Below are 24,713 nucleotides of genomic sequence, written 5' to 3'. Positions count from 1 at the left end.
TACCCACAATGAGAAGGTTGATAGTCAGTGACTCTTGAAGCACTTGTTCTCAATTTTAACCTTTTCCTTATGGGATTAGATATGTCCACATTCTGGAACCAGAGCTCCTCACTCGTGCTGATTTCCTGGCTTTGCCTATTTGAGGTGTGGAAAGGCTCCTTAGACTCTGTAAGCAGGTGCGCCCTTCCTGCTGAGAACATGAAGGTTGATTCCTGTATGTCACCTGTCAGACTCTCCCTATGTTGTGTCTACCTCCCAGTCCAGTCCTGGAAGAGCCTAACTTATCACCTCCTGGACAAAGAAAGCCATGATCATGATGAAGGCTGATGAGTGCCTAGTAAAAGCTTTTCCATTCATCCAGCACCGAGACATCCTAGTTAAAAACATTCATGTGGAGTTGTCCTCTTTATTATTAGCATTCAGCTTACTAGAATAAATAGGAGAATATTCATTGGCAAAGTAAAAGTGTTTTACAAAACCCATTAGAAAGACGTGGGTAGCTGGGATGTAGATTTTCTATTTTTAATCATTTTTTAATAAAAATGAAAACTAATTTTCAAGAGCAAGATATCACAGCAGGAGAAAATCTTCTCCTAGAAAAGACTTAATTGTTTATAATGATCAACTCTACAGGCTATTGCATGACTCGTGGTCTGGGCTCCATCAAAGGATCCTCTGAAGCAGAGGCGGGCCACACATCTGGAGAATGCAGTGGTATGAAAAGAAAAGATTCCTAAGCACTTACAAAGTGAAAAGCAGTGTGCCCAAACTTGGCTTTTTCCACAGAGAAGACAAATTTTACAACAATCTTCCTTCATCAAAGTTACTTTATGGTGGGCCGTGAGATGGACAAGCCAGTCGGTACAAGACATAGACTTCTTGCTTTTAATCATGGCCTTTCCCCTTTTGGAGCTACCATCTTTCTCTATAGTACATAAGGAAACCTTGGCAGGAGGAGGAAGCAGGGGAAACAACATGTCACTTCAGCTTCATGATCCTACCCTTTGCTCAAGACGACATCAGACCTACAGGCCAGCAGGGGCAGGCCAAGGGTTGCAGCTTACTGCCAAGAGACCAGGCACAGGCCAGCAACAAGAACCACACCACAGTGTTCCCGAAGGCCATTTCCCTGTCAGGCACTCTTACATTAAAGCTGCTAGTGTCAAAGTCCCCTGGATATTCCCAGGCCAAAGGTAGTCTCTGAGTCAAAAGGATGGGCTGCCAGGTAATCCTTGTACTCCCCATCGAGCAGCTGGGCTGCGTTCCTGGCAAACCAGCAGTCGACCTGCTCCTCCCCATTGTAGATTTTCCTCTGTTTCCAGACTACCGGGACCTGATGTCCTTTCACCTTCAGGACAGTTCCAGACATCTCGCCTGCCTTTGGGAGTAAAGGACCAGTAGTGTTTTTGCTGGGCCCGGCATGCTCCTCTGTGAGTCTGGCATCCTGGTTCAGGAACTGACCTGAATGGACAAGAAAAGCATCAGGTCTAAGTCAAGTGCAAGTCACAACATGTAGGAAAAAATCTAACTTCAATTTAGGCCACTGGTGACCAGCAAATGCACAGGTGGTACCCAGAGGAAGGGGAATTCATGATGTCAGTGACCGCACTCCTAGCTGGCCACTGTCAGGACACACTCACACCTTCTCCAGCATAAGTGATGGAACACGTGTTTGGGGGTGAATGGAGAGAAGAGACCTGAGGTTTTATAGGTAGCAGCCTCCACATCTGGAAGCTGATCACTTACTAAGACCGGAAAGCTCCCTAACCAGCACACAGAGATAACCACAGTCTCTTACTGAGCTAGAAGGGCAAGAAAGTGGGCAGATAAATAGGGAAGAGTCAAGCCTCCCCCTCTTTCCGTCTCGTTGTAGCACTCTCCATACTACAAAGTTTGAGGACTGAGGGAGGGTATGGAAAACAGTCAGTTCAGTTTGTTTCTGAGAAATATCATCAGAATTCTCCAGGTCAAATGAGGGCATCGCTGAGGACAAGGACACTGGTCTGCATCTGTTAGAGGGAGCGCATGCTTAGCCAGCAGACAATACAGAAACATGTTCAGCTCAAGTGCCAGGAAATCCTGCTTTCTAAATCGAGCCCTGGCGGCTCTGGCTCTTTACTTGTGGGCAAGGGGCCCACATGAGACTGCACGTCAAAGAAAGCCATCCTGAGTGGATCACCTGCTGCTCACACAGTGTGGGTGACTCCTGTGGAAGAAACGCCATGTCACACCAGGTGTTGGGCTGGGAACTGCCCTTTCTTTGTATTTTCTTGCTGAGAGTAAGAAGCCAGAGGATTTCTCCCAACTTCTTTGCTTGCTTTCCCAGAAAGCCAGCAAGAATTAGTTTATAAAGCCCAGCCCCATCCCTGAAAGTCATGAAGAGGCAAGACACACAATTTTTGTGACATGTGTAAAGATCACCTTCCCACTGAAGTTCTCAATCAACCTAAAGTGATTGGCGACACCAGCTTCACTTCCAGGACGCCAGGAGCTGATTGCTCTCCTCTCACCTCAGGAAGAGCAGCTGCTTACCTAACAGTCCATGGCAGTTGCCAGAAAGGCCTTTGCTACTGGAGATGTAGAAACCCAGGTGGTCTCTCTGGTAGGGGGCTGGTTTTTTGTAGAGGTGAATGAGGACGACGAAGGCAATGGTGTCCTGGATGGTGACAGTGACATTGGCATTGGCAGACACTGACACCTCCAGTCCCTGACTCCCCACTACCATGCTCTGATTGCAGGGGAGGACCAGCCTGTCTTCTCCATCCAAGATGACTCTGTGTGGTGTAATCTCGAGGTATGACCTCTTGGGCTTATTGACAAGGATGGTGATGGTGCGGAAGTAAGTGCGTTGTTTCTTGTGGCCGTTGGGAGGAGCAGGGGCTCCAATTAATGCTCCATTCACTGTCACACCTCAAAGACAAAGGAGAAGAGAGCAGTGGTTAGAAAAACTATCCCCACCTTCATGCTAAAGGCGTCTGATCAGAATTTCCTTCCTCCTCTGGCCTCATCTTTGTATCTCTTGCACCACGAACTTTGACTTGGGAGTAGAGGTCACTCAGTGTCTATTGAATGAGTGAAGAAATGAGTAAATGTATGAAGTTATGAGGAAATTTCTTCCCCTGTTTGATGAATATCTTGGGGGAGGAGAAGGATTATGTAGATTTGGGTCAAGATGTCATAGAAAGGGTTTATGTGTTTGTGTTCACTCTAGTATTTTCCTTCACTCTAGTTGTAGGGACAAAGAGACATATTTCTCATCTACCAAGTGCCACCGATCCTGATTTTGAGACTCTGTGATGCCACTGAGCGGTGTGGCATAATGCAAAGATTAGGATTATGCTTAGTCCAAAAGCTTAAGTTCCTCCGCTTTCCAGGTGTGCATCTCTGGAAAAGTCACTTTAAAACTCTAAGCCTCAATGTTCTCGTCTGTAAAAAGGGGGAATGGAACCTACAGGACTGTAGTGAGGATTACAGGAGGCAGCATATACACAAGCTGTCAATGGCCAACAAATAGAACCCCTTTCTTTTTCCCTCACCACCATGAACACAACTGGAACTCCTCTAGATTTGAGCAAGGCCTGTGAGCCAGGCTTCTCGCAATCTGTGCTGTCCGAACAGATGGCAATTCTACACCAGATGTTTGGGGCTGAATTAGGTTATGTGCATTAAGTGTATTTGTTCTCAGCCAAAGAGGCAATTTGCATTAATAAAAGATTGCCATGTAATCAACTCTTGTTTTCTCTGCTTTAAGGACAATCTTTCCATGCATCTTGACTTAAAACTCCTTGGATGTTCCAGGGGAAAACTCCTTTCTCTGGGACAAAGTGTTAGGGAAAGGAAAAACCCCAGCGTGAGCAGAGGTCAGGTACTTCCACTTCAAGGCTCCAGGCATCTTCTTCTGAGCTTCCCATCACGGACACCACACTGAATACAGAAATGACAGAACAGCTCTGAGAGGGGTGGGCACCCCCAGGGAAGGATACAGTCACTCTGGAGCCCTTTGAGTTACAGACAAGCCAAGATTTTTCTCTAAGCCTATGCAGTCCTGCAAGAGAGCATGCTAAGGTAAGGAGCCCACAACAAAACATTACATAATAACATCATCTGTGCCATCTTGCCGTGGGGCCCTCTGTCACCTAGCCTTCTAAGAAATTCATTTTCTCAGAACGGAGAAGTGCCAGAACGTCCACTGCAAGGCTTGTCCTCACCAAGTCAGACTGTGTGGCTGTCCACATGGTCATCCCTGAGGCACTGGTACCTATGTGTACTGAGAGGAGCTTTTTATATACCAATCTCTTTTACATGGTCCCTCTACAGACCAAAGGGGATCGGAACCCTTCTCACATTCATGTTCTCTGCGCACGGAGCTGAGGAATTAACATCAGGCTTAACACCTCAATCACCGAAGAACTGAGATAAATGAGCTCAGCACATCCCACCATCACAGTTTTCCATTGGAAAGACATAATAACCATAATGTTATGAATTCATATAGTGCTGTGAGGCTGGCACAGCGAGTGTCACTCTGTTTTACAAGGGAGATCGCAGGAGCTCTCTGGTTGAGTATCCAAGGCCACAACATGAGTTTGGTCAGACAGCAGGGTTTCTAGTGCACATATTCCTGCCTCCAAGTCCAGCACACAGTCTACTTGCTTTAATTACTCATCAATGATTCTCATTGAGCATCTATGATGTGCCCCTTACACACCTGGACATCCATCTTAGGAACAGAGGAAACAGGATGTCTAACTTGCTCTTGCCCAAGGCCACTACAGAGGGCAGAACTTACCAGAGTCTGCATGATCAGAGACCAGCCTTAGGATGTCCCCAGGCTGTCCATCAATGTTGAAGCAGACAGTGAGCTTGTTCAAGGGGAAATCCACAACAAAATGGGGGTCTCCATCCGCTGCCAGAGCAGGAAGAAATGGGAGGGAAACAGAAAGAAAAGACATTTATTGAGTGCCTTCCATGTGTAAGTACTCTTATTTCTTTTTCTCATGTATTATTTATTTGATCCTGTCAATGATCCTGAATGTCTAAATGAGGAGGATGACTGGGAGGTGAACGACTCACCACAGTTATCCAATTAGTAGATGGTAAAGCAAATATTTGAACTCAGGTCCCTTAAATTCATATATAATGCTCCCTTTCATCACACCTCAGCCAACCACAGGCAACTAAGCTTTGGGAGGCAAGTGGAAAACGGAAAGGAGAATTATTGCCAGATACCCCCACTATGGCTGAGTCCACTTTCTTCAATTCCCCACATGATGCCAATCCTTTCCTTTCTCCTTTGATTACCCAAGTGAAGAGCTATGGAGGAGAACATTTCGTCTCCTATGACCAAAGTGTCATGGCACTAGGGGCATTCATAGCGCCAGATGTACACAACTCTTGTCTGACTGGAATAATGACCAAACCTGATGGAGAGCTGGTGGCAAGTGAAGGACACAGAGTCAACAGGAACAGAGCTCTGTGACAGTTCCTTGAGAGTTTCTTGGACTCATACCACATCATTTGTCCTCAAATTGTCCAAGTCCCTCTAAAAGGAAAGCTGTTGCTTATTCTAAAAAATAGAGGAGCGGTCTGAAAGTCTTCACTCCATGTAGGACCAAGAGGAAAATTTTCCTGCATTAAAGCTTGTGTGTGTTCAAAGGAATTACATTCTCTCCATTGGAGACTGTGTTTCCTGTCTGCACAGCTAACCGTGAGGGTGTCTCTCATTTTATGAACTTGCACATCCGGCACATCAGCTGCAAGACTTATAAAGAGATGTGTACATTATAAAACTCCAACCCCGTCCTTTTGTTGTTATTCCATCTGGATTTTTATATAATTCCAGAAAATTGGCCAATGGAAATTTTATGGTATTTTCCCTCTAAACCAAGGATTAAAGAAATAATAACAATCATTTTTTTAAAACCTGAATGTCACAGATATTTGTAACACCAGAAAGAGGAAGCACGCATACTTCTGTCTCTAAAACAAATGTCTTTTAAAGTCCGTAATGGGGAGAATATGAGTGTTATCCATCCTTCAATCAGGGCTGTTGCCAGCCTCCTCAGGACTATTAGCCAAGGTGTTTATATAATGGTTTAATGATGGTCCCAGTTCCCAGAACTGCCTCATGCTGCTGGCGTGAGCTAAGAAAATATGGGACCTGGTGTCACATTTCTAATATGAGCTGGTATTTTAACTGGTTTCAGGGAATTTCTGGTTGTCCACTTTCTAAACATACCAACTCCCAAATCACATACATTGTGTTCTTTACCTGATGTTTTGGAGACTCTAATTCTTGGGTTGTATGGTTTCTTGAGAGCAGGTCCTAAAAAGGACAAGGAAAGGAACAATTACTATTATTCATTAAAGAGATGAAGTGAGTGGTACAGAGAGGAGAGGGTTGAGATGAGTAAATGTAGCTTTCAGATACATTTTTTGCAACTGAGAAAATCATCTGTTTTAAAGAGGGAGTTGGCCCCACAACACACAAATGAAGGTCTAACATATAGAGGCTTAATTATTTTATTCTTTTATAAATTAAGTAATATTCTTGTTGTCTGTAATTTCTGTGTACATAATGGAGGAGAATATTCCATCATAGTTAAGGTCTAGTTATGGGAGAAGGGGAAAATGTACACTTGTTTAACAGATCCAGAGTTTCAGATTTGCTAGATGAAAAAGTTCTGGAGATCTGTTTCACATCATCAATATACTTAACACTACTGAACTGTACACTTAAAAATGGGTAAGATGGTAAATTTTAATGTTGCATGTTTTTGTACCATAATTTTGAAAAGCCCAGAAAAATGCAAAAATGTAAAAATAAATTAGAATCCAAGGTCTGTCGCTATGTGTGTGAACACAATTCAGAAAGCAGCCGGCAAAATAATCAATTAAGGAATAACCTGAAAGTAAATTAATTTCTATAAATAAAATAAAATTAGTATCTTATTCCAAATTGTTCGTATTAAAAGATCATGCTTCTCTTCACTGCTTTTTGCCCCTCACAGAAATTAAAGATCAAACTGTCTCAATGTGCCTCTGGGGCCATGTCTTTTCCGGGACACTCAGCGGGACACCAGCCGAATCAGGCAGACCACAGAGAGGAAGCACCTTCTCAATCTGCACGGCTGCTGTGAGAAGCTGCGGGGAGTAGCAGCTGCCACAGACATTTAGAAAAACCAAAACTTAAATTTTAAAGATCATCAGAGCTTTAAGCAAAGAAAGATTGTCTTGAGTACTAACACTTCAGGAAAATCCTGTTCCAAACTACTGTTTTGAGCTATCAGTTGGTCATTTCTTCAAATGGTTATTTCATAGCATCACACAACTTGTTTTTTTACCAGAACTAAAATTGCACTCGTTTTCCTAACACAAGCTTCACTCTTTCTAAAAAGGCAATGCTTCAGTTTTAACCTCTCCGTCAGGGTCTGAACTTTCAATAAATTTTTAGATCTATGTTCCTCAAGGGAAAGGGTATCTAACATCTAGAACACTCATGTGTGCCAAGGACTTTACACATTTAATCCTTGCAATGGCCCTTCAGGGGAATTATTTTACAGGTGAGGGAATAGAAACTCAGAGGGACAGAAGCCTGCCCCAAGCCACACAGCTGGTCAGGACGGTTGGTGAGCTGAACCTCAGTTCTGTCTGGATCCTAAACTTATGTTCTCTTCCCCACCCCAGGGGCTTCTCAGAGTTTAGAGTGTGAAGAATAAATGGGACAGCATTTGTAGGTCCTGAGGTAACATCAGTTTCCCCTACTTAGGAGATGTGAACTTGACAGAAATTTAATGAAAATGTTATACATTAAAAAGATGCCATTTTCCATAAACAGCTATTACTGAGAACATAATCCTCTGCTTTGGTTAAACTACCTTCCCTTTCTTTTTTCTGTTCTCGTTGCTACTCATTCCCCTGTCAAAATGGCACTGAGATTAATCATGACAGTTGCTGTTTAGAGTCTGAGCGATAATTATGGAAAGGGTGAATTCTCTCAAGAATCCAGAAATTAGTCCTCACCTATATTCTCAGTAAAATAAAATCCAGTGTACACATCAAATGACATAACTCCAAAGTACTTAAAAATGTGGAAAGGCATTTTAAAATGAACATTTGTATATATATTTGTTTATTCATTTTGGTGTCTTCAATAATGCCTGGTGAATGTTAAGCACTCCATACTGATGACTGATTGACAGACCAACTTCACCAAGCAGCATTCCTGAGACAACTGCCTCCTTTTCCAATTTCCGTACAGAGATCCACAGTTTATAACAAATCAGACACAACAACTAAACACACTCACTGAAAACTGGGAGTGGCATGTGGGGGTGATTACTTATAAAAATTGTAAAACAACAAAGTAAAAACAGACTACTACCAAGATGACCTTGGCCTGAGAACGAGGTAGAAAGGATATGTTAGGCTCCTATATCCAACCATCCCCGGAATTTGGTTACCTGACTGCAAGTGGGAGGCTTGCAGGTCCTGCATCACTGTTTCAGGCCCTGTTGCAGCGGACATGCCATAGCTGTCCTCTAGCTTCTTTGTCTGCAGTGCAGGTTTCTTCAACTTCATGGAGGTGAATGGGGTGAGGAAGCGAGAGTTCACAGCCAGAGTTTGGGCCTTCTGCCTCAGTTGTTCCTTCTCCTGCTTGTCGTCACTCTGTAGCCAGGAGTTCAGCAGCTCCTTCATGGTCAGGTAGCTCCAAAGACGCTCGAGGTGATTGGGGTCTTCCTCGCCATCACCCTTGGGTCTGGTGTGTCCTGAGACATCATTCCCTGCCTTTTGGGGCTCTACAGGGATGTCTGTCTTCAGTACAACAAATTTCTTACTGTTGCTGGCTGTGACTTCCACGTGCAATCTATCCATCTTTCTGTCCACCAGCTTCCCAGCAATGATGATCTCTGAGCCATTGAAGTAGTTGGGGAAGAGGGTTCTGGTAGCCTGCTCCACAAGGCTCGGTGGGTAATCGATACGGATGTCAGAGAGCAGAGGGGTCCTGATCTCATCGTAGAACCTGGAATGGAGAGAGAGAAAGAGATAATGTGAGTCAGAGCCTAGCCCTGACTGCAGGCAGGACCTAAAGGAAATTGCGGGCTGTGGGAGGGGTGAACCTGACCTTAGGAGCAATCAAGTCCAACATCTACGCAGCAGAACATTTCTCATAGGAGGTTATGCAGGAGTAGCTTGAACACCACTGGTGACAGAGAACTCACTGTCTCATATTCCTCCTCTCTTTCAACTGCTCTGAGGAGGAGGAGGAACCTCATAATAGATCACAATCTTCTCCCTGCAATTTCCACCCACTCACATTTGCTTCTGGAGCAGCCCAGCATGAATTAGCCTAATCTATCTTCATCATAACAGCTGTTTAGGACATTGACAAACATTGCTCCTAGGAGTCATCTTTTGTTCAATCTAATCAATCCCGTTTCATTAACTATTCTTCAGGTGATAAAATTGCAAGGTTCCCTAACCACTCTGGGTAACTTTCCTCTGTACACACCCAAGTTTCTCAAAGGGCATCTCAAAACCTTTTTCTTAGAACCAAATACCTATTGCCAATGTACTTCAATTAGCACATTATACTTGAGAAATTTGACCTTGACTTTGCCACTATGCTTTTGAGTAATGCAGCATTTGCTTGCATTAGCTTTTCTCCTACTTATGTCACACGGTTGCTAGTTTCTGAGTAAAGAGGCAATTAAAATACCTTCCCAAAGATCTAGGGGGCATAGGCTGTGGAGTTAGACTTCTAGCTCAGCTACTTCCTTGCTACTGTATGTCTTGGGACACATAACTTAACCTCTCTGAACTTCAGTTTCCTCCTCTATAAAGTTGGAACGTTAACAATAACTACTTTGGTAAACTGTTAGCTGTTTCCCCAGACCCAATCTCCCCTTCTTTCATAATAATTCAGTTTTAACTTGGTGATGCCCATCCAGCTACAAACTGCATTTCTCAGCCTCTACTGTGATCAAATACGGCCATGTTCTCCCCAATGGAACATAAGTGGAAGTTATGTGTACCTTCTGCAATGCTTGCTTGAAATAAAATGGCTTGCTCTGGCTTTCTTTTCTTTTCCTACTTTTAGTGCTGAAATACAGAGGCAATTGTGACCTCATTTCAGCCTTGGAGTTAAAGACAACATCTAATGGGTGCAGAGCAGTGAAATGGAAGGAACCCGATTTCTCTGAATGACCTACTTCATGAAGCAGAACTGAGCCTGCCAGACTGTTACAAGACAGAGTCATCTGCGTGGCATTTAGTCTTTACCCTAGTACACCCACACCTAGGACTTCCATGGGTATCACATGAAATGATGCTTATAAAAATGTCTGTCATATCGTAAGTTCTCAATAAATGTTGGGTAGTGACAATACTTTTAGTAGTGCAGTCGATTTGTTTCAATGTACTTTGTTTTTGCTTATGAAACACATATTTTATTAATGCATTAAGTTAAATCAAACATAATTTTGAATGATTTTGAAAATGTGGGAAGCTAATCTGTGTTTTATTTAAATCTTTGACAAAAACGCTGGGGAAACAATGGTGACTAGCTCTATCCCTAGGACCTATCTTTATTGCCCATCAAAGAGACCCCCAGTTAGATTGATCATTGATGTATGCTTTTTGATTATGGCTATGAAACACCCATAAATGTACCTAGAGCTCACTGTTCCTTTTAAGTATCTACTGTATATGCCACAAAGTGGACTAAAGCAATAATACTGAACTGGGAGTCAGCACATCACTGAGTCAAGAGCAAAGTTATACCCCATGTTTGTCATCATGCTATCAAAGGAAAGCACTGAACTGAATTAGAAGACCTAAGTTCTAGTTTCTTCTTCACCTTAAATGTGTGTGTGTGTGTGTGTGTGTGTAATCAGTGACTAGTGTCAATTGGTCTTTTTACTTTCAAAGAAAAAAATATGATCATTTTAATTATCAGTACTACTCAACAGTTGCTTATCTTAGCTACTGCACAGGTCAGAATTAGAGTGACTATACCAGAAAGTGCTTAGAAATGTCAAGAAGACAATTATAACCAGAAGAGCTAATTGAACACCTAACACATGACAATCATTCTGCCAATACTTTATAAAGGTTTTCCCATTAAATTCTGTCAACTGAACATAAATCTCACTTTGTAATGAGGGAATTTAAAATCTTGCCTAAAGTCACAAAGCAGGACTGGAATTTACAGATAGACCTGCCTAATGGATTTAAAAACCCAACATGATGTCTCCCAGTGTAATGAGTTATGGTCATTTCCAGTAGCCTTGAGATGAAGGTGCAGCAAACCATCCTCATTTCTGAGTCCCTCATAAAACCCTACCTTCCATCCCCTTCTGAGAACCTCCAATTATTGGCCCAAGAAGACGAACGAACCCAATGAGCTGTGAGCCCGCATCCTCCTCCTCATGAACACGCCGTGTGAGGCCACAGTTCTCCAGCGACAGTTTCTCCAGCAGCTTGAAGTCCACATCATTCCCAATGCCAATGGTGAAGATGCAGATTTGGCCCCGGGCAGCCTCCTTCGTGTTGTTGAGAATCTTGAGGGTGTGGGTCTCGCCAACTGTGGGTTTCCCATCCGTCAGGAAGATGATGAGGGATACGCTGCGATCTTCAATGTCATTGTGGGCCACATAATTGTTGAGCAGCCTGATGGCCCTCTGCAGGGCCCCATCGATGTCTGTGCCTGTGGAACACCAGAACAGGACGGCTCAATCTTGCGCTCACCTCCTTCCCCTGGCTGCACACTCATGGTTGTGGTTCATTCACGATCGTTCAAGAATTAGCAAGAGTGACACTGGGAATGAGGGGAAGAAGACCCCAAGCATGTGGGGTGATTCTAGGCTACACAGCCTGTCTAGAAACTTGGCAAGTGTTTGTTGAATACTTTAATTAGTTTAACTCATTTCATCCTACTATCAACTCCATTATTATCTCCAGTGTACAGATGAGGAAACTGAGGCCTAGGGAAAATAAATGAATTGTGGATGGTGGGGTTGGGTTCAAATCCAGGCAATCTGGTTTCAGAATCTATGCCCCCAACCCTGATGTTATATGTCTTTGAGAGAAGCAGATTAATTTTTCTGTCCACCTACAGAGGTTGGAGCAATGAAGTGCCAAGAAAAACAATAAAGGAAACCATAGGTTTATAAGGTTTGGATTCCAAAAGAACATAATACACATCAATTGTTTGCTAAAGCTTTATCCTCACTTCCCCATAACATTCTAACCGAAGCCAATAGCATTAAAATAAATGCAATTAGCAAGTATTTGTTGAGCATACACTATATGTCAGGGGCTATGTTAGGAACTAGGGGATATACAAAGATGAGTAAGAGTTTCTTCTCTCGAGAGGACTTAACAACCTTGTCACTTCCTGCCATAGGTCAATGATCAATGGTATAATACTATATTAAATCCAATCCATTATTTCTCCCATCAACTAGTAAAACAGTTCCTAAATCTCACTGTTGTAGACGCTGGTAGGGAATCCCATTGTACGTTCAAGCTCAGTCTAAGAAAGATAAGGTTCCAAATGAAACTCATGTGGGAAATCAGAGCTTTGTCTTGGATAGGAAATGATGAATATAAGAAAGATGAAAAATCTCAGATGCGAGAAGACTGTTGGGTGTTTTATATGTTTCCAGGTGGCCACCAAAGCACAGTAATTGAGGCAAAAACAAGAGATGGTGTCTCCATAAATGGCCTTTAATAAAGTGGGGAGGGGTCAGGATCAGTGCCCATAAACACTCCAACATTGAGCACCTATCATGTGTTACTGTAGTCATGATCAAGTTGACAGCAAGAGTAAGACCAAAGTCCTGAGTTGAAGGAACTTACATCTAGCACAGCTGTATAACATTAGCATACTTTTCTGATACTCTAATTTTCTTAAAGTTCTTTATGACCTTTCCCTCCTTTGCACACTTACCTGGGCACCGTTCCCAAGCTAGGCAGGCAGAAACTGAGACCCATCACTCCTTCCATCCACGGTGTCTCCCGGCCCCCTGGGATTCCTGCTCTGCACACTGTTTCAGCCATGCCGAAGGGACTAAGGGTGCAGCTGGGCAGTTCCACCTGCTGCTTCCTAGGGTGCTAAGATTTGAGCACACAAAACTAACTCTTCTATTTGGCTTTAATTCCACACCCTAAAACAATTTACAAAAACGGCTTCATTGCTCGGGATCCGTGAGATAAGCCAGGAAAGGCTCCAAACCCTATCAGGTATTTCCCCCCATAACTTATTTGACCATCTTAGCTCGGGGGCCTGGAAGAGGAGAATTTACAGAATTGGTGTTCAGAGAAACATAAGCTTCTGGGAAAGCTCTTGGCTGTTATCTCCTTTCCTGTGATAGCTTCAGCATTCAAATCCTTGTCTCTTGGCAGAAAATTTAGCTACTCACTTATTATCACGTCAAAGCTAATGTGAAAAGAAGGACTCATATTTACCTCCGGTGGGTGACATGTGATGAATGTAGACTTTGCCATCTCTGATATTGTTGGGAGTAACTGACACCAAATGGTCCTTCCACACTTTGATCCGGTTGGAAAATCCAATGATGCTGAAGTGATCCTGGGGTCGGAGGTCATGTAGGATTGTGAAGAGGGCATCTTTGGTCTAGGCAAGCACAAAACCAAAACCAGTTATATCAATTGCATTAGTCCACATGTCCCTTAGCTTAGAATTCCTGCACACCAGGAATGATGTCAGGGTTAAAATTAAGTGCCTATTATGTAAAGGGTACTGCATAAATGTCCAAGATATGATTATTTGCTTTATTTCCCTTTTCTTTACTATATTGTAAGCTCTTTGTAGGCAGCTTCCACTCATCTTTGTAAACTCCCAGTACCCAAGAGGTACTAGAGAGGTTTAGTGAATGAATGAATGAATGAATGAATGAATTAGGAGATTAGAAGTACAAATAATAACTATCATAGGATTTTTTAAAAAGTGAAACAACTGGCCTAGAGTAACTTTAGAAGACTTCACAGAGAAGCAAGAGTTTGAGCACAAGGCTTAAAGGAACTGGATGACTTGAAAGGCAGAGAGGGCATTCTGCAAAGAAGCAAGGAAGATCCATGCAATGGTTCAAGCAAAGCAAAGAGGTGACGTGAGTGAGCCTGGAGGCACTGAGTGAGTAAGAGGCATGGAAAAAAAGACACAGTTTGTGGAAAGAAGAAAAAGACCATGTGAAACTGAAAACAGAAAAATACTAGGAATGTGGACAAGAGTTTCTAAAATAACCAACTATGTATTGAAAGAAAGCACTGTCTTCTCTAAACAGCAATGTTGTTAGACATTTAAAGAAATGCATCATATGAAGTAAGGAACACTCACTACATAATTGCCTTAACAGTGACATCTGGCACCTCTTACAGTGATTAAGAGCATAGACTTCAGAGCAGGCGGTCTGGGTGTGACCCTGGATCTGTCAGTTCCTCTCTGTGTGGCTCTGGGTAGTAAGTTCTATCATTATCTTTCTTTTCTCACTGTGCCTAAGTTATCCCACTTGTAAAAGTAGGACAATAATAGTGCTACTTCATCAGGTTGTCACAAGGATTAAATCAGTTACTACATAGAAAGTATTCATAATAGGGCAAGGCATACAGTAAATTATATATACATGTTTCCTCTTACTTGCCAGGAGGTGGGAGGTGGCAGAGTCAACGAGAAACAGTAGAGCCTGAAGCAGTGATCGCAGAATGAGGTGTGCTAAGGAACTATATGATTACGCTGAAAATATTTTGTAGGTCTTTTTCTAGATTCTATGACTGTTAGCTTTTGTTTTATAACCAGCTTCAGGCAATACTCTCCCCTTACGCTGTGCTTTCTACCTCTCTAACTGAAATAGCCACAACTTCTTTTCCCTTCTGAATGTTCCCCCTTCCTCTCCTTATACTCTTCAATCTTGTATCCAACTGCTCAAACATCTAACCATCCAACCCTTAAATTTCATAGGATCCTCAAAATCCACTCTAGAAAACCAATCTGATATATTTATTTTTAAATCTGTATATTGCATTCTCTCAGTAAACTTACAGAATTTCTAGCTTGAGCAAATGGGTGTTTGCTTAACATTCTCCTTATAGACCTTTACTGAATGAATGAAGCTATGCCTCAATTTCCCCATCCTTCATTCCCAGGTTGAGAAAGCAGTGGATTGTCATGGTATCAATAGTAGCGTAATGACAAGGACATTGGCAGCTAACATTTCCCGGGGGCCTTCTTCTCCCCCAGGTATTACGCCCAATGCCAGAGCTTTTCATATGTTGAGGTGAGGGACCCATTTAATCCTCACAACCCACCTTATGTAAAGTGACTATCAATATTCCCATTTTACAGGCAAAGTGACTAAGGAATGAAAGGGTTAAGCATCATGTCCCGTGGAAGCCTGCATGAAAACCAGGAAGTCAGACTCCAGGGCCAACACTTACACCAACAGCAGTGGAATCTCAGCCCCAAGACTGCTGGCGCTGAGTGTGTTCTGAGTTATAACCCTTATAATGTGCAGCTCATTTTGGGATTCCTTCCAGGTCCCTGAGTATTGACGGGCTCTGTTTATTTCTTTGTTTCTTTCACTGGTTTCTGGCAGCAACTAATGGATTCATTTCCTATAACATCCTTGCAGAGGGCATCCACCCGGAGCTGAGAACAATGAACGTGTTTCATTAAATTCATCCTCTCATCCTACGGAGGGTTGCACCGCCCTCCCAACTGCCCCTGGTTTTTCCATGAGAAAGAATGGTGACAGTGGGCCTTACTTGCATTCAGAGTCTAGGAATCCTCCTCTTCTCTCAGGATCCTCTCTTCTCTGGTGCTGGGCCCTCCCTCCTTCTGACCCATCACACCGGGTTGTTCAGAGGCCAGACTCACTGGCAGCTGAGTTTCCTGTCTTCTCCCAACCCTAACTCCCACCTTCAAGAAATATGTCCAAGGATCTTGTGAAAATAAGCAGAATCCACACCCCAATTTTGTCAGCCTGATTTGGAAGCCATTTTAAAAAGGATCTGTGAAGCTCTGCAACTCTGGCTTCCCGGAACCACGCTGGGTGCCCTCCGTTCTGAACGGTTCTCCTTGCCGTTACTGGCACCTTCCTCTCAGACCAGCCTGGGGTGCTGACAGAATCAGCACCCCTGAACACTGTATACCCTCCCTTAGCCAGTCATTGGATGACTGACTTCCACACGTCTCTCTAGAGCGCACCACTTTTGTGAGATCCAGATCCATCTGTTATGTCCCGCAGGCACTCAGATTCGTTATGCTGAAGATCAGAAGCTTTGCTTTTCTACCCAAACCTTTTCTTGTCTCCTGTTCCCTGTCCTAGAGAATGGCACCTCCAGCTACCCAGTGATCCAGGTTAGAAACCAGACATCATGTTGCACCTTCTTCTCGCTCCTCTCCCTAAGCCTCATGTCCTTAGGTCATCTGGGGCTGGCAGTTCCTCCTCTTTTTGTAAGTCCTTCTCTCCCTAAAGATTCTTGTGACTGTAATCTCAGCTTGGGTCCCCTCTGCCCTAGATTGGCAATGGATTATGTTTCTTTATTTGTGTATTTTTTCTTAATGCAAAAAATTCACTTAAAAAAAGATCAGGGAAAAAACATATAAGACTTACAAAATACCCCTCACTTAGAGATAGGCACCATTTTTTAAAAAATTTTACTTATTGATTTGAAATAGAGGAAGGGGGGAGAAAGAGAGAGATTTTATTGTTCCACTTATTTATGCATTCACTGGTTGATTCTTGTATGTGCCCTGACCGGGTATTGAACCCCACAGCCTTGGCATATCAGGATGACACTCTAACCAACTGAGCTCCCTGGCCAAGGTGAGACAGCCACTATTAAAATGTTGTACCACACAGCCTTTCAGAAACTTTCCCATGTATGTAATCTAAGTAAAATGGGCTCATATATCATGCTATAAGATTTTAATTTACTATATCATATACAGTGTTCATGCCCATACATAAATGTCTAATCATGTTAATGGTAGCACTATATTCTACCATATGCATATACCATAATTAAATATTTTTAAGCATTTAAGCAGTACTTCCATGAGACTCAGTATTCACACATCTGTGTGCTCACTGCTGTTTTCTTAGGATAAATTCCTTACATGGAATTAGTGTGACAAAGGGCTTCTGCTTTCTAAAAGATTTAGCCTGTCCTCACATTGCTGCCAGAGTTTCATTTTCAACCCTTCTCAACATTTAGTTCTGGGCTTACACACCATGTCCCAAGGGAGCCTTTCTTACCTCCTCACCCACATGCTGCTCTTCTCTCAAGCATGGCACCCTGTTCTTTGCCTTCACCACATTCACAGAGAGAATGGAATTACATATTTGTGCATTTACTTATCTATCCAACTCAATCCTGTGCTTCTGTGTACAGGGCCTTTTCCCATTTTGTCACTGTATTTTAAGACCCAGCAGTGCCTGGCTGCATGACAGATGCTTGATGAAAACTTCCTGAGTAAGTCATCTATCTGTCACACCAGACAGGGGAAGCTTCCCAAGGCAGCTATCCCCCTGCCCTTCCCCACCCTCCCGACATGGTATTTTACACGTTGTAGGGTTTCGGTAGGTATCTGGTAAATGAGTAAATGAGAGAGAGGTAGAATTCTACTGAGTAAACACGAAGGAAGTTAGAGACACAGCCCCTGTCCTAGAGAACCTAGGGCAGATAATACTGAGAACAATGATGTGTAAGAATCCTAGAGCTGACTGGTGGATAGTGTTCAAGTGAAAATAAACAAATCTGATAACTATAATAAACAGATGTGGGTGGAGTGCCCTAAGTGTTGATGCTGATGGCATTTTCCAGGCAGCTGGCAACACTTTGTCTCCTCACCCTCCCTTCAAGTTAGAGCCTGTGCATCCCCAGTATGAGCATCAGGCATCACTCCCAGTCGTAGGGTCTGGACCTCTGGAAAGTCTGATGGCCCACAGCTGTGGCAAGACAACAGCAAGCAGTGGCCGTCCCTGAGATAACACCACTGGGAGCCCAGCTCCGAGGCAGGCGCTTGGAAATATTCCCACTGCTCCCTGTTTGAGCTTGGAGCTGGCCAGGAACCCAGGGCACACGCTGGGACAAGGGGAAACTTGTCAGAAGATTGTTGTTTGTTTGGCTGCTGGCATCCTTAAGGATCCTCATGTAGTATGCTAAAGACCTCAAGAAGGGTCAGTTTGCTCCTTGCTGATTTTTTTTTTTTCCTGATTGTGATAGATGTTCTGCTGTAGGAGCAGTTGTTCAAGCCTCTCCACCCTCCTCCCCTTAGCTCAGTAACTACAGGTTCCTTATGACCTTGTAAGGCCACAGCTGCAAACTTAACCTCACATGAACCGGGAAAGGCAAGCCAACAGGCTCACAGTCACTCCTTTTCCAGTTACATTAGGGCCTTCTGGATGGCTTCCCACCCTTCATCCCAAAGGGCCTAGACAGAAGCTGCCACTGACACTTGCAGTCACCACCACCCACTCACCCTTCCCAGGCTCCTACTCTCCTGAGATGGATGGGCTGAAGGCCCCAGCAGCTCTGCATGCTGTTGCAGGTTTGACAGGTAAGCAGAAGTTGAGTGTCCAGATAGAAGAGTAAATGGGAGTGGGCTTAAGCTGATATTTCAATGTGCTGTGTTTACATGCTTAAGATTAACAGAAACCGAGTCAAATATTTTCCAAGAGTACAGTCCAGAGAACAGAGTTAGGACATTCCAGGAAGATCAGAGGAAGCCCAGAAAGGCAGAGAATGTGTAATCCTAGTTGGATTTAGGATTGAACTACACTGAAGGCAAAGGGGCATCCCATGAGGGGTTGAACTACATCCCCTTAAGGTCCCTCCCAAACCCAGGATGGTAGCTGTAGACTCTACAGGTGAAGGTGATGAAGTGAGCTGGTCACCCCTATGCCCACAACGCCCTCTCCAACTAACCTGAACTGAAGGAAAAGATACTGGATACCCCGGCACGCCATGTCCCTTGGATTTCTTCCCCTATCCCCAAAGCTCCACCTAGTGGCCTTGCACTTTCAGAAGAAGTTGGCCTGCTGGTGACAAGCAGCCCCGAAATACCCCACTTGGAATAGTGAGACCCTGAAATTAACTTGTTAATACATAATTGCAGGAGTCTGTGGAAATGTGTTCCTTGAAGATGTTTGAAAATAGGCATATAAGATTTATGATTATATGTACTGTATAGCGTTAAAGGGAAGTTAATAAAATTGGGGGTCAGGGTCTGATTACTGAGGAGGGCTACATGTTTGACATTGGAAGGTTACATTCACTCTTTGGAACCATAAGAATAGGTTCCAGGAAGTCACCGGCCTCACTCACCTTTATGTGGGGACAAGGAGAGCGCTTATGTGGGAGACAGGTTTAGGCCACTGCATCCAACTGCTATGTGGAAAGCCTGTCCAGGAGGAGTTAGTGAATCTTGGGGAGAGAAGGTGATGGGGACGAAACAGGAAAACCAAACCCTGTGCCTTGGAAAAGAAGAATAATTTGTACATAAGGGCCCAGCTGAGGAAGAAAACAGAATCCTTAAAGACATCAGCCAGCAAGAGGCCGAAGAGACTGAGCGGGTCTCCTCTGTGTATGAGCCAGTCCTGAAAGCACCAATCCCAGGCATCAGGTACCACATACCACCCGTCCGCCCAGGAGAGCAATCTGCAAGAACTGGTCCGTATGTGTCATCAGAAGGGATTTTACAACATCCAAATTATGTTTGGACTGAGGGAGAAAAAAAGGTACGCAAATGCAACTAATAAATGAAAAGGACCTACGCGTATTTCTTTTACTATTTAGGGAGTAAAGAGGTACCTTGGCCTGAATACAGGCATTACACAAGAGTCCTTTTAATCCTGTCTGTTTATAATCACAAATAATAGGGATACTTCTCTGCTTAAAATTATTTTACAGTGATGAATTCTTCTTCTTATATATACTTTCCTTGGGTTACAAGGAGAAAAAAAGTATCCCCTTTAAAAACAATGCCTTAGAAGTTAATTTCAGCTCTGCCTTAGGTTTATTATTAAGTAAGTCTTTTAATCGCTATTTAAATGTTTTCAGGAACAAGGCAGGATATAAACAAACAAAAATAAATTCTCTGTTTCAGGTACTCCATTCATTCAATAGGGCTGGCAGCGTCTCTCCTTGCTCTAGTGGATCCTCAGGAAAGAAAATGAAGTAGTCTCCTCCGATGGTGTCTATAGGAAGGAGCAGAGCTGGGCCCTGGAGACACAGTCCTCTCTCCACTCTGTACTCATGCAGCCTCTTAAAGTGCTACTCCCAGGAAAGGGGGTGTCCGGGAGACAGCTGTCCTGGGCACTTTGGGCCCCTGAATTAAGCTGTACTGGGACAGGAGAGGGTACTTTCCCCTGCCTCCCTCTCCCCATTCCCAAAAAAACTGACTGAGCCCAAGCAGCTGCAGGCTCTTGGCACAGCCTTCAAGGGGGTAAGCACTCCACTGTTGGAAAGGACTGTGGAACATTTCCCAAGTGGAGCAGCATCACATAACAAGACTCCCAGACTGGACTGTGAACGGAGCCCATTAACTACTCAGCTGCCTGCCCACTCCTTGCTACCACTTCCGTCGGGGTACCCGTTTGATGCAGCGTTTCTCAAATGTTTCTGCATCTGCATCTTCGTCAAACCACACTCTGACACAAAAGGCTTTTGTACCACAAACTCTGGGTTGTTGGGCCTAATACATGGGAAACCCATGACATCATAGAAGAAACTCAAGTTCAAGGGTATTACATGTGAGCCATCCCATGTTTTCAGCAGAACGGATGTGCTGTTCTCCTAAGCAGTTCTAGCACTTGTCTCATTCTAAAATGTTTACCATGGAGTTGACATTTTCTCTTTCATTGATTCGCACAGTCCTTTTAAATGAATCCAAGAGAAAAATCGCCTGTGATGAAAAGCTTAAAATAATCCAATAATGAAATCTAAGACCTTCTGAAAGTCTGATCTGAGCCATGAAGGAGAATAGTGATCAACAGATACAGACCATGAAAACAATCCTAAGTTTCTGAGACGATATTGGGAAAGGGAATACGCCCAACATTAACCTGAGCTGTGGCTCAGCCTTCTCCTTTTCCTAGGTGGGCAGAGATAATGGACGCTGGTGGGAGGAAGGGAGAGGGACATACACATTGTCCTCCCGTTAGCCTGTAGTCCTTCCTGATGCCAGTAGGGGAGCCCTCCGTGCCCAGCACATCCTGCTCCTAGGTGGTAGGATGGCACTGTAGTCATTCTATTTGAAGTGACAGATGGGGAGAAAAAAAATAGCCTGTGACTCTATCCAAGTCTGCAATATCAGAACCTCACTGCAACCTTAAACTACCGAAGTCCACATTGAGGAGAGTGATACGCCCTCCATCCCGGCATCTCTCCACATGTTCCACAGGCATCCAAACAAGGTGCTGCCCCAAGTCACCCTGGGCTCTGTGGGTATTGATTACACAAGTATTTCAAGATCATAACATTTCAGTATCACAAAAATCTATTCTGTAAACTGTAGCAGAACCTTATATCTACATGCTGTAAGTCTTTCAGTAATTGGAAAGAAAGTTTTCTGAAAGCTTATTGTGACTCACCCATCACATAGACTTTTTTTTTGAAAATTCCAACTTTAGGAGCAAGGTGATAAATTGAGTGAAAAAGGCCATTACTCCAATATATCATGTCTCTATCATTGTTACATTTTTTTAAAAAATCTAGCAACAGATTGGCTTCAGAAAAGAAACCAAAACCTTAAAAAATAATGTTACTCCACTGACTACAGAGCAATTATACTTCCTGAGCTTGTGTGCGCTCCTGAAGGGACTCAGCCATAACACCCACCCAGCGCCCAGGTCCCTCTTGTTGCTACTGCTGTAAAAATCTCCTGAAATGAACCATGTCAGAGAATTTACATTAAAAATAAAAAAAACAACTATACCATAATATACAAAGTATCCAAAAGAGGTGCCTCACTCAAATTTGAGGAATCTTGTGGAAAGACAAAGAAACTCTTTTTCTCCTGAAAAAGAGCTCTGCTGTAGATCAAAATGTTCTTTTTGAAGAAAGAGCAGAAATTAAGAAGCTTTCTTTACATTCATGGAAAATTTGGGATAGAAGTCATTATATATTCTGATATTTTAAAACAGTTCAGCAAATGATTTATATTAGCTCAAAATTTCACCTAGAACTAAATATAGAAAACACTGTTTCTTTAGTTTCTACGTTTTAATGTTTGCAAATTATAAAGAGCGTATTTCCTAAATTAAGCAAAATCATAGGGCTTCTGTATTCAAAACATATTATTTTAAAGCTATTATAATTTTATTTTCTGTTTCAATTGTAATTTCAAATGTTATTTTAATGCAGCACTGTACTAGAATATATTGCAATTCTGGTTCTGATGACCTACTTTCATATGTTTACCCAATCTGTATAAAAATATAAAATAGTTCTTTCTTCAAGTAAAAATAAGCACCTTTTTAGTAAAGGTTCAGATCTAAATACCAGTATTACTTCAGGATTTGTTTTAAAAGGGAATGTTAAAGACTAAATTCTGGCTGAATTCAACCTTACTTTTAGAAAAAGCCTGAATAAGTTATATATTAGAACATCTTTTGCAATGTAAGCATAACTAAATTTCATTAATCTTTGTGTTTGCATAACATTATTCTAACTTGAGAGGCAAACTCTCCCTCATGTTACCATTCTGGCTAATGTGAAGATTCATTACCTAATATTTTGACTTTGCTTTGACAAATGTATCACACAAGTACCTAATAATATCATTGTACATTTTTCTAAAAAGCTCTTTGCCAGTAACACATCTTTGATTCTTTATAACATAAGAAGCACATCCATTTTTTTCATGCTTGATGTGTAGACAACACAAGACTCAAAACAATCTCCTTTTTACTTCTTTTCATGTGGGAGATTAGTACATAACCTGAATTTGCCCCCAATGTTGGTCTCATGCTTCTCATTCTAGAACAGAGCCAAGAGTACAGCCTCAGCACTTCAATCTGTAGGCTCTAGGCAGTCATCTGCAGGTACGGCTTCATGCTCTAACAGGAAGTACATAAGAGGATGCTGACCAAGAGAAGTTCACCTGGGTTTACAGGTCTCCTTTGCAACTGGCGTCCTTCATCCATATTTTGTCGCTTCTACTGACTAACGTGATTGAGTTGTTGGTCCTCAGTGCCTGGTCTGCAGTCTGAAGTCCACATTACTCAACGGCATATTTGGATTCTGGAGCCCTGCCTGTTTCATTTTGACAGAATTTTTTTTGGTAACTGACTCTCTGACTGTCCTTTTACCCATTCAACTTTCCCTTATGTATGAATTCTCATGATTTTTGTTTCCCTGGTGTAAGTGCATCTTATGTCACTCACTGTAAACCCCCAGGGATGTGCCTTGACAAGCATCAAGAATATAACAGAAAAAAGGGGGTTGTGAAAAAGTCACACTAAATAGGAGATAGGAAACAATTATGAAAGAAGTCAACATAGCGTATCAGTACCTGTAGATTGTATATATAAGAAAATATTTAGAGGAAGCAGGGTCACCCTCCATCAGATGGGGAGAGTGATAATATCTGTCTCTTTCCATCTTCTCGTACTCTTCAAGACACTGTGAGTCTGAAAAGTAAGTCTTTTATTGCAGGAGAAAAGAAATTCTAAAGCCAGATGAACTTAATTGTTGGCATTTGGGAAGGATCTTTGGTTACTTTTTCTTTTGAGTTTTGGTTACACTCCATTCTTATTTGTGGTAGGAGATTGATCTGGACAGTTTGAGGGTCCAGAATAGAGACAGGCAGGAGTTGTCTTCTGCCCACTAGTGCACTGAAGGTGCAGTCCTTCAAAGGAACCAGCTTTATGCAAAGGTCTCAGAATGAACTCCCTACTTCTAGGGCACTTCTTGGGAAGCTCTCTTCCTCATTCCACATGGGCATTAAAACCGCAGGCCCTAGGACAGGGAGATGGGCATCTCTCTGGGGGAAACCATCACTTTGTTGAGGCGTTCAGCACTTTACTTCTCTGTTTCCTTTTCACTCTTAGAATTTGTGCTGCTCTCTTACTTGCTTACCAGCTTAGCCATGCACTTGAAAGATTTTACAATGTACCTGCCTCTCTGAATGTCTGCATCAGGATGGTTTTCAAGTTATCTAATCCAATTATTACTAGAACTTTCCAGCTATAACATATTCACTCTTGTTTTGTATCTTTCTTCGTGTTTTTCTACAACCAAGAATTCACTCCCTCATTTCCTGCCAAGAATAGTGTATTCCATCTTCAAGAACCAGTTCCTATGTCACCTCCATTGTACATCTTTTACTGACTACGTTGGGCTCTTTCCCCTCCCTAAAGTTCTTCCCGCCCTCTCTGTGACATGTTGGATTTCATTAACATGTGAGTGTTCCATGTGTCTTTCCCCAGAAAAGTCCTAATGTCCTTAATTAAAGTGACTTAAATGTGATGATTTTCTTGTATGTCTTTTTCTCCTGTCTCCATGGTTTTGCACATGCTAGCCACCTCTCTCCTCCTTCTCACTCCACCCACTTAGCTAACTTCGAAAGTGAAACTCACTCAACTATTCCCTCTTCTGATAACATTCAGTATCCCCTACTCCACCCATACAAACAACTTAACAACACTCCAAATGTGCCTTGACTATACCTCTATTACAGCAGCACT

General features: G+C 42.8%; 1 protein-coding gene across 1 annotated transcript in view; it reads right to left on the bottom strand.

The window, feature by feature from the left end:
• Positions 1-506: 506 nt before the first annotated feature.
• ITIH5 (inter-alpha-trypsin inhibitor heavy chain 5) overlaps positions 507-24,713 on the bottom strand; it is a 79,787-nt gene continuing 55,580 nt past the window's right edge. The window contains exons 8-14 of the mRNA XM_054593925.1: positions 13,471-13,639; positions 11,398-11,707; positions 8,463-9,022; positions 6,272-6,325; positions 4,790-4,906; positions 2,533-2,910; positions 507-1,461 (exon numbers count right to left, since the gene is read on the bottom strand). Of these exons, the coding sequence (XP_054449900.1) occupies positions 1,163-1,461; positions 2,533-2,910; positions 4,790-4,906; positions 6,272-6,325; positions 8,463-9,022; positions 11,398-11,707; positions 13,471-13,639 (1,887 nt within the window). The 3' untranslated portion in view covers positions 507-1,162. The remainder of the gene's footprint in view (positions 1,462-2,532; positions 2,911-4,789; positions 4,907-6,271; positions 6,326-8,462; positions 9,023-11,397; positions 11,708-13,470; positions 13,640-24,713) is intronic.

This window comes from Pteronotus mesoamericanus, unplaced genomic scaffold, assembly GCF_021234165.1.
Source record: "Pteronotus mesoamericanus isolate MK-2021 breed Mesoamerican mustached bat unplaced genomic scaffold, CSHL_Meso_final contig_130, whole genome shotgun sequence".
NCBI lineage: Eukaryota > Metazoa > Chordata > Mammalia > Chiroptera > Mormoopidae > Pteronotus > Pteronotus mesoamericanus.
Note: the sequence above shows the minus strand (reverse complement) of the source record. Positions and strands in the feature narration are given on the sequence as shown.